This window comes from Bidens hawaiensis, unplaced genomic scaffold, assembly GCF_021521415.1.
Source record: "Bidens hawaiensis isolate Kalapana, Puna unplaced genomic scaffold, B.hawaiensis_p1.1 tig00017575_1, whole genome shotgun sequence".
NCBI lineage: Eukaryota > Viridiplantae > Streptophyta > Magnoliopsida > Asterales > Asteraceae > Bidens > Bidens hawaiensis.
Window position 1 is genome coordinate 269,634 of NW_027492660.1, and position 10,915 is coordinate 280,548.

At 37.3% G+C, this 10,915-nt stretch overlaps 1 protein-coding gene across 1 annotated transcript; it reads right to left on the bottom strand.

Annotated features, from left to right (window-relative positions):
- Positions 1 to 7,737: 7,737 nt before the first annotated feature.
- LOC143554279 (zinc transporter 11-like) lies at positions 7,738 to 10,634 on the bottom strand. Its single transcript, XM_077044076.1, has 2 exons — positions 10,041 to 10,634; positions 7,738 to 8,267 (listed from the first exon to the last, which is right to left on the bottom strand). Exons 1-2 carry the CDS (start codon positions 10,483 to 10,485, stop codon positions 7,738 to 7,740), a joined length of 975 nt encoding a protein of 324 aa, XP_076900191.1. The 5' UTR covers positions 10,486 to 10,634.
- Positions 10,635 to 10,915: the final 281 nt, after the last annotated feature.

Sequence of the window (10,915 nt, forward strand, 5' to 3'; positions counted from 1 at the left end):
TGAAAAACCCAAGAAGTTCTCGGGTTTGCACTTTAAATGGTGGCAACAGAAGATGTTCTTCTGTTTGACCACCTTGAACCTTGCGAGGTTTTTGACATAATCCACTCCCCTAGCCACTAACGCGGAGGGGGAGACCAACGCTCAAACTTTGAGTGCGGTAGATGCGTGGAAGCATTCGGAATTCTTATGTCGAAACTATGTGTTAAACGGTTTAGTTGACGCGTTGTATAACGTGTACTTTTCAATAAAGTCTGCCAAAGAATTATGGGAGTCTTTAGACAAAAAGTACAAAATGGAGGATGCGGGAACAAAGAAATTTGTTTTCGCCCGTTTCTTGGACTATAAAATGGTTGACTCTAAGACTGTAATTAGTCAAGTTCAAGAGTTGCAAGTTATACTTCACGACATCTTTGCTGAGGGAATGACACTTAGTGAGACATTTCAAGTGGCAGTGATGATTGAAAAATTGCCTCCTAGTTGGGTTGAGTTTAAGAATTATCTTAAACACAGGCGAAAGGAGATGACCATTGATGATCTTATTCTTCGACTTCGGATAGAAGAAGACAATAAGAGAGCTCAAAAAGGTAGCCCAGTGGATGTTTCCGCTAAGGCTAACTTAGTCGAGTACGGTCAATCCTCCAAAGGGGGCAACAAGGGCAAAGGCAAAGGTAACAAAGGGAAAGCGAAAGTGGACCTTGGTGTGAAGAAAGGGGCTGTCAAAAAGAAGCCTCCACCTATCCAAGGACCATGTTACAACTGTAACAAGATGGGGCACCGGGCGAACCAGTGCAAGAAACCGAAGCGCGAGCGCACGCATTTGGTGGACGAGGATGGCACTCCTCTCGTGGTGATGATTACCGAGGAAGCGGCTTTCATCGAGGAAGTCAATGTTGTGGGAGACGCTCCCAAAGGGTGGTACGTTGACACCGGCGCAACCCGCCATGTTTGCGGCGACAAACAACTCTTTAAGAATTTCAAAGAAGCGGCGGGTGACCAGAAGCTTTACATGGGGAATAAAGCGACTGCGGACATCATGGGAGAAGGCGATGTGGTCTTGAAGTGAACTTCTGGCAAGGAGATCACGTTGACCAAAGTTCTCTATGTTCCCGAGATTCGCAAGAATCTTGTCTCGGGATGGATGCTCAACAAGCACGGATTTCACTTGGTGACTGAATCGGATAAATTTATTTTATCGAAAAATGGAATATTTGTCGGCAAGGGTTATGCCGACAATGCTATGTTCAAATTGAATGTAACTGTTGTCAAAAATTCTATGAAAAAAATTGCAACTTCTATTTACATGATTGAGTCGTCAAATTCTAATTCTTGTGTTTGGCATGGTAGACTAGGACATGTAAATTTTAATTCAATTCGACTTTTAATTAAATTAAATAGCATTCCATGTTTTAAAATCGATTCAAAATATAAATGCGAAACATGTGTTGAATCCAAACTAACGAGAAAGCCTTTCAAATCAGTTCAACGAATAACCGAACCCCTTGATTTAATCCACACCGATGTGTGCGATTTAAAAGCCACTCCCACAAGAGGTGGAAATAAGTATTTCATCACGTTCATTGATGATAGTACTCGGTATTGCTATGTATACTTACTTAAAAGTAAGGATGAAGTAATAGACAAGTTTATTTTGTATAAATATGAGGTTGAAAATCAACAAAAACGGAGAATAAAAACTTTACGAAGTGATAGGGGTGGTGAATATGTTTCACCATTTGCGGAAATATGCGCAAAAAGTGGCATAATACATGAGTGTACCCCACCTTATTTTCCACAATCAAATGGCATTGCGGAACGAAAGAACCGTACATTAAAAGAGATGATGAATGCCATGTTGATTAGCTCGGGCGTGAGCTATGACTTTTGGGGGGAGGCTATTCTCTCGGCCAATTATATCTTGAATAAGATAGCCCGCAAGAAAACGGATGTGACTCCGTATGAGTTATGAAAGGGTAAAAACCCTTTATACAAATACATTCGAGTGTGGGAGTACCTTGCCAAGGTGACGGTTCCGCCACCAAAGGCACTAACGATAGGACCTAAAACCATGGATTGTATATTCATTGGATATGCACACCATAGTAATGTGCATAGGTTTCTTGTACATGAGTCCAAGAATCCCAATGTACATGAAGGCACTATTGTTGCGTGGAGGACCAACGATTTTTTCGAAAATGTGTTTCCCTGTTTAAGGAAAACACATGCGAGTTCACCAAGAGCGGTTGATGAAGCAAGTACATCAAGAGCGATTGATGATACTGTTCATGATGAGAGACATGAACGACCCGAAATTGAGGAAGGTGAGCTTAGATGAAGCAAAAGACTAAGGATTAAAAAATCCTTCAGTCCTGATTTCGTGAGCTACATGGTTGAGGGTGAGCCTAATACCTACCACGAGGCGGTTACCTACGCGGAATCACCTCAATGGAAAGAAGCAATTAAGAACGAGATAGATTCTATATTGCAAAATCATACTTGGGAGTTAGTAGATCTTCCGTCGGGTTGTAAACCCCTTGGATATCGTTGGATATTCAAAAGGAAGATGAAAGCCGATGGAAGTATTGATAAATACAAGGCAAGGTTAGTGATCAAAGGGTATAGACAAAAAGAAGGTCTAGACTATTTTGATACTTACTCGCTGGTCACGCGAATAACCTCAATAAGGTTGGTTCTTGCAATCGTGGCCTTACGAAATTTGGAAATTCACCAAATGGACGTAAAAACCTTATTTCTTAATGGCGATTTAGATGAAGAGATTTACATGGAGCAACCCGAGGGTTTCTCCGCCCCAGGGAAAGAGGGCAAAGTATGTAAACTAGTCAAATCATTGTATGGTTTGAAGCAAGCTCCAAAACAATGGCACTTAAAGTTTGATCATGTCATGCTTGACAATGGTTTCAAAATAAACGAGTGTGACAAATGTGTCTATGTGAAGGACACGCCAGGAGGTTATGTGATTTTATATCTTTATAAAGATGATATGCTTATCATTGGGAGTAATGATACTATGATTAAATATACAAAAGATATGTTGAAAGTGAGGTTTGACATGAAAGACTTGGGTCTCGCGGATGTGATTCTTGGGGTTCAAATTACTAGAAACTAAAATGGTCTTATCTTGAGTCAATCTCACTATGTGGATAAAATTCTTGAGAAATTCAATAAGGATGGCACGCGTGTCACGTCAACTCCAATTGATACGACCCACCATCTATCTAAAAATAGAGGCGAGGGTGTTGCTCAGTTAGAGTACTCAAGAATTATTGGTAGTCTAATGTATCTTATGACATGTACTCGACCCGATCTAGCTTATGACGTGAGTAGGCTAAGTAGATATACTAGTGATCCGAGCGTGGAACATTGGAAAAGTATAACATGGGTTCTAAGGTACTTAAGATACACAAGAGACTATGGACTCCATTATAATCGAGATCCAGCTGTGATCGAAGGAACAGTGATGCAAATTAGATTTCGGATATAAAAGATTCTAAATCAACAAGTGGATATGTATTCACACTTGGTGGTGCGGCTATTGCTTGGACGTCTTCTAAGCAAACGGTTATAGCTAGATCCACGATGGAATCGGAGTTTATCGCCTTGGATAAATGTGGTGAAGAGGCGGAATGCCTACGTCAATTTATGGAAGATATTCCAATATGGCCAAAGCCTTTGTCGGCTATTTGCATACATTGTGACAGTCAATCAGCGATTGGTAGAGCCCATAGCGTGATGTACAACCGCAAATCAAGGCATATTCGACGTAGACATAACACGGTACGACAACTACTCACAACGGGTGTTATCACAATTGACTATGTGAAGTCAAAAGATAACATTGCAGACCCGTTAACAAAAGGCTTAAGCAAAGAGTTAGTTAACAAGTTGTCAAAAAGAATGGGACTAAAGCCCATGGGAAAAGGGGACATGAGGGAAACTTAACCTAGTTGACTGGAGATCCCAAGATCTAGGTTCAATAGGACAACTTAATCATGAAACCAAGGATGGTCACTGTGGGGGAGTAACCCAAACCAAACTAAAGGGCGTTGTGTGCGCGTGCATCCTAGTCCATTCCAATCAGTGACACATGTTGTAAGGATAAGCATAATAAATATTAATGATTTTTGGAAATCAACAAACCTATTGCTTTTAATGATTCGAGCGAGAATCACCTATGTGAGAGAGAACTAGGGTCGGTTCGAATGGATTTTGGGGCAAAAATCCTAGAGCTCTCGCAGAACCAGGCTAGTGTTCCAGGACCATAATAGGACACGGCAGTGAGGGGTTGGCCAGACCAGGGAGAGTGTTGTGTGAAGTGTATTGTCGTCTACACAAATGGGGGTATGTTCAAAGACATCGTGTCTACACACCGCTAGGAGACTAAGTATGCTTCACAAAGGAAGGTTCAAAGGGTAACACCTATCTATCCTGCAATGCTCAACCGTTGAATTGAATCTAAGAAACTTGCATGTATGGATTGATCTCAATGTGAAAATGAATGAGTTTTGTTTTCACATGTGGGGGATGTTGGAAAATATGTGGAAACGAATAAATTTTGTTTTCACATGTGGGGGATTTTTAGAAAATTTTGTGAAAAAAAAAATATGTTTAAACTTTGAATTATTTTATTCAAGGTTGTTAGTCAATTAGTCAAAGCCATTAAAATGTCCTTTAATTTGGTCAAAAAAATTAAAGTTTTGGTTAATGATTCCTTTAATTTGGTCAAAAAATTAAAGTTTTGGTTAATGATGGTTGAATTGTTTCAACTTTCTACTAGTATAAATACCAAGGGAGCTCATTGGTTGTTGACACATACAAAAAACACAAAAAAACACAAAATTAACACATTCTCTCTTGTGTTTTCTTTAACTTTCTCCTTAAAAAAATTCCAACATTCTTGATCTTCTTCATCATTTTCTTTAAGGTATTATTCGGGTGCTAGAGCCCTCCCCGGCAGTACATATTGCTTAGGCCGTTGTACCCTGGGAAACAAAACGGGGAGAGACCCGGAATTTGTTTTAAGGGTCCCGTGTAAAACACGATCCTCGGCCACAAAGACTACGACACCATTCTTTTTACACCTTTCTTGCATTATTTTATTTCAATTGTATTGTAATTTTGATTTTTTCCGGTGTAATTCGTATTGTAATTTACTTGCTTTCCTAGATAGGTTTGATTCCTTGTATTGTAATCATTTTATTAAAAATGTTTTATTTTTATACGCGAACGGTTTCCTACAGTATGTAAGTATTTGATAGTCAAAAACACCTTGGAATGTTACCAAAGACTTTGTGGATCAAATGTTTAATAACATTCAACGACACTTGAACTATCCTCAGGGCCGACTCAACGATTATAGAGGCCTAAATCCTAAAACCAAAGCTAAGGAGCTGACACTCGACTGAAAGGAGAGGGGTGAAGTGACAATGAGGTACGCTGGTTGGCTAGTGTTATGAAATAGAGAAGTAGAGCAAGTCCCACCTACCAGGTTAGCGGAGAGTGACTCATCTACCAGGTTACCTGTCCTTATGAAGGAAGGTGCGCATGAAAGTCTTTACGGAAGACCATCAAATTACTGATTATGAAGCCATCTATTCTGCTAATACCGGTCCTATCCATGCTTGCAAGACCAGCAAAGCCCTACTTATTAAGAGGGGACTCTTTGGCACCTTAGAGAAATTCCTTTACCTAGGGGATCAAGTGGTAATTGATCAATGAACTAATATCTTTCGGTATAGGGCGAAGGTAAGGGCTTAGGCATGGCACGAGGGTTGTTAAGCTCACATCCGTTGTAAGACTTTGTAAGAAATGCTGGATTGTGCCCTCCGAGCAGAAGGTGTCCTCAGGGCTTAGTTGGGTTTGAGTAGAAATCCTGATTACGTCGAGTGGAGAGGCCTTAGTGTTCAACGCACCACGTCCATCCTTATGGAATCCATCTGGACAACTTCCCCTTAAACTTTTTCATTTCATGACAATTGCAAATAAAAAAAAAAACTTATTATAAGTCCTAAACACATGACCTATAGCTTAGCATCAACAAAGTTTCCCACCAAACCAATACACAACTTTTGGTTCACTTTGCCTATTATAATATATATCTATATATAATTTGTTTATATTTTTGGATATTGAGGTCTTACTTAATTGTGGGCCTAAAGCCTTTGCTTTGTTCGTTGGCCCACGGGCGCCGACCCTGACTATCCTTCAATTGGGTGATCAAAACCGAACCCATATCCCTTTCTTTATAAGTTCACGGTTTTAGCAATGGTGTGATAAACTTGGATTGCCAACCTGTAAGCCATGTCACAATGGAAATCCAAAAAGGACCAATTTGAAAGAATAGATCTAGCCACATTGAAATATTATCCTTTGATCAAGTAACTAGGTGTTATCCTGGCGCGTCGCGCCGTTGTACCTTCGTTGTAGTTGTTTCTTCGTTTGGCTAGGCGGGCGGTTGCGTCGGTGTACCTTCATTGTAGTTGTTTCTCTGTTTACCTAGAAAGTGAGTGCGATTTATTAATTGTTACAAAAGTTCATTCCATTTATGGTGCTACGTTTAACTAGGCAAATTGGTGTACGTTTAACACCAACGCTTATCGTCTATCTCACACATTGCAACAATCGTGCTGGTCACACGATTCAAACAAACATAAAACATAGTACGTTATAATAACTTTACCACTACACCAACTTTTCCATTACTTGATTTAGTAAAAAATTTATAAATACAAAAATCTATTTTTATTTAAAAAAAACCCCAAAATTTGACAAAAAAAAGAAAAAAAAACAAGTTATGAGCAACAAGGTTTGAACTCCTGACCCACCAGTTGATACAAGACTACACTAACACCACACCAACTTCCATTGTTGTTACTATTGTTGCTTACAAATATTAAATACTAAAATAGATTTCGAAATATTAAAAAAAAAAAAAACTTAGTGGCTGCCAAATGATTGGACCTCCTCAAAATCCCTGTAGTAGCAGCAAGTTTCCATTGTTGTTACTATTGTTGCTTTCAAATATTAAATAACAAAAACAGATTTCGAAATATTAAACAAAAGAAAAGAAACTTAGTGGCTACCACATGGCAGCCACTGATTGAACCTCCTCAAAATCCCTGTAGCAACAAGTTTTGCTTTAATATATAGTATAATGGGAAGTCTTCCCTGCAAGCTAAAACTCTAAGAACTTGCCCGATATGGTCTTGGACAGATTTGAATTTTGACGAAGTGCGGAAAGCAAGTTGTGCAACTTCCACAACTAGCTACCATAGAGTGATATATTTGTACAATGTGCTTTGCAACAACATGTAACTTCACAATTAGCTAACCATAATGATATATATTGAGTTTTGGCATATGATTGCAACAATCCGGTCACACTTAAAACCGTATAACTTAAATATGGCCCATTAACCTATTTATCTAAACATGTTGTCGAGTTGTAATCAAGCCATAAACATGTTAAATGAAACATAAATAAGTTGCAAGGTTGGCAAACCAACTTGTTTAATGATAAAATTTTTAGGGTCACCACACATGTTAACATGTCAAGCCAAAATTAATATGATTGTTTTAATAACAAATAAATATAACAATCCAATTAAAAGTTAATTGTATTAGTTTAATATTTTTTTCAGTTACCGTCAATACGTTACTTAGACCATCATTATGCATCTTTTAAGGATTCAATTCCACCATTGTATTCCATATTGAAATCCGTTAATCCCAGATCATTACAACAGCAATCACACCAATCCCTAACATGACAGCTAACAACTTATGATGCGGAGTGTCTACAGCCGCGGGTTTCTTTGCTTGATAACCTCGTAACAGATGGTTAATCGATACGTATACAAACACCCCACAAGCTATTCCCATTGATATAGCAAATATCCAATCCGCAACACAACCCTCTTTGGTGCCATCGATTATGATTCCGATTCCCACCCCAATCGGGCTTGAGATCCCGAAAGCAAAAACATATGATGCACATGATAGAAACGCGCGGTCTGGAATCATCCTTAGAAGAGCAATCACCATTGCAACTGCTGCAAAGATCTTGTGAATAGATATGGTCCACAGGGCTTTCCAAGCATCTGATTCGGAATCTGCAACTCCGATATCAATTCCTTCAAACACGGAATGGAAACACAATGCGACTATTAGCAGCATGCTGTCCACAAGTGAAGAAACTGATGATATTCCGGTCTTTGAATGGCTCGTTTCGTCTCGTCCATGCCTGTTGCGCCCTGCTACTGCTATATATCAACAACCTAAGTATTATTGCATGTTGCTTGTTGACAACACGGGTTACTTGTTTAACAAGCGGTATAGTATTAATTTGATTTGATATTCTATAGGTGGGGTTTTAACCATGAGAATGGTAGTAGACTGAAGAAAAAAATGTTCCCAAGTTCGCAATCATGGTTGTTGAATCCATTTCATTTATTTATTTGATATTTATTTAACATATAATTAATAGCTTGTGCTCATTGATTTTGTATAATTTATCATACAATTTTATCTTTTTTTTTTTCTTTTTGTGAAACCAACTTTCAAAAGTGTTTCAATTAGGTCACTCATGCATATTTTTCCTAAATCGGGTCATTAAATCTTCAAATCGAGTCTCACTGATTTTTTTGTGCGTCAAGAAAGAAATGAAGGAGAAGATGTGGGGGCGGAATTTACAATATATGTAGCTAAATTTAAAAAACTTAAAAAAAGTTAATTATATTAAAATTTTAAAATAAAAAATAAAATCTACGTCGCCACTTAGCGTCAACTTAAAAAAAAGATAAAATGATTCCATATGTGAAACAAAAAAGAAAATGGCTAAAAAAACATGTTAAAACCCTTAATTTAATAAAATATGAAAGTTGAGTGACTTAATTAGAACATTTTTTAAAATTGAGTGTCGACCTAATTAGAACACTTTTGAAACTTGGTTACTATTTGAAGTTGCCCCTTTTTTTTCCAGCTTTCTGATATAAATTTCAAAAAGAATTATATTCAAGTTAATACACTACGGTAGTGTTTGTTATGGAGGAATAAAATGTGGAATGTAATAGCTCATTCCAAATAAATGAAAAAAAGCTTGTTTGGTTACCATGCATGATTGGAATGGATCATTCCATATAGAATGAAACTCCTTTCACTTTTAGGATTTTCATTCTTTTAGGTATGGGTGTTTTTTTCCATTCCTACAAGGAATGAAAAGTCAAAAAGTCAACCATCATTATTACTATTATAAAATTAAAATTATATTATTATTATTATTATTATTTTCCAATTATAGTTATTATATTATTACTCCGCATTATATAATTATCATTATTGTTTTGTATATTATAATATAACTATTATTTTATTAGAACTATACATTATCAATATAAGTTTTTTTAAACTTGATGAGTTAACATTTCTTAACGCGTATAAGGTTTAACCTTCTCGTTGCAACACGGGAGTCCTAAAAATAGTTATTATGATTATTCATTTATTATTAATATTATTTATTTTTATTTTTATTTATTTTTTATTATTATTACTAATAAAATATTAATAATATTAAAGTGATTAATCATTCCATTTTTACATGGTAACCAAACATGACATGGAATGGTAATGATTCATTTCATTCCTTTGTTCATTCCATTACCACATTCATTCCATTCCCTCATCTGTTCCATTACCCCATACCAAACATACCCTACATGTAAAACTATAACGTAATTAGTTATTACACTAGTTACTATCACTAGCTATATGCCTATATTCGTTGTAGCGTTATTACGCTTTAACAAAAGTATCACTATGTGATTTTTGCTTCATTTTTGTTATATAAGATTGATTTGTGCGATTAATATCCAACCCAGATAAATATATCTTTCTGAGTCTAGAGTAGCGGAGACTAGCTACAAAGTACAAACCAAACATGTTCTATAAACCCTTATGAGTCTTCCAGATCACTGTTACTAAAAATGTTCTTGTAGGAACTTACTATGAAAGCAAGTGATAGAACCAACCTTGATTTTCAATATCGAAATTACCCTGCCTTCCATAAACATACGAAATGACACTATCAGCAAGCATAGTAAGCAAATAGCCGGCACAAGCCAACATAAACGCAAAAGGGTATTCAACCCATGTCAACTCTTCAAACGATTCATGAGAATCGCTCAGGAAATGCATCATCGCGGTTCCAAGAAACACGCCACCAGCGAACTGGGCGCCGAGGACCAAGAACTCCTCATTCCATTTAAAGAAATACGGAGACACGCCTCCTACAAAAGTCCCAAAAAATACTAACATAAAACAACAAATCTTCACTAGAATCAAAGATTTTGTCCGGAGGTTGGGTTTTTGGTCGGTGGTGGTGCTATAATCATCGTCATGATCACCACCACCATGAGCCGAGGTGGAGATTACGAGCAAGAGGACGAGAGAGATGAACAAAAGGTTACGAAACATGTTGGTTTTGAGTAGAATGGAGGAGTACTATACAAGGATTAATTGGTTTATGAACAAAAAGGATAGTAGTGGAAGTGTTTAATATATGAACCACATAAACTTGGTTAGCATTTAAAATGGTTGTTACATGTGACAATGATGGACATGTTATAAGTGGACTGGATCTTAATAACGAGAACATAAATGGTGTGACCAATGATTCAGTCGTGGCTTAATTAATTTCTCCGGTCACTGAGCCTGGCCTACAACCCTCGTGTATCTCTTTCAGGAATTAGAAAGCTAAGTCGTCTTTTGTCAATTTGCACAAAACACTGTTCAAAGATACACAATAAGTTGACTCCATTATGAAATGAAACGTTTAGAAATCCACACCGTAAAGATGATGGACTCAATTAGCAACTCGATGGAGAAACCATTCTGGTTCAGATCA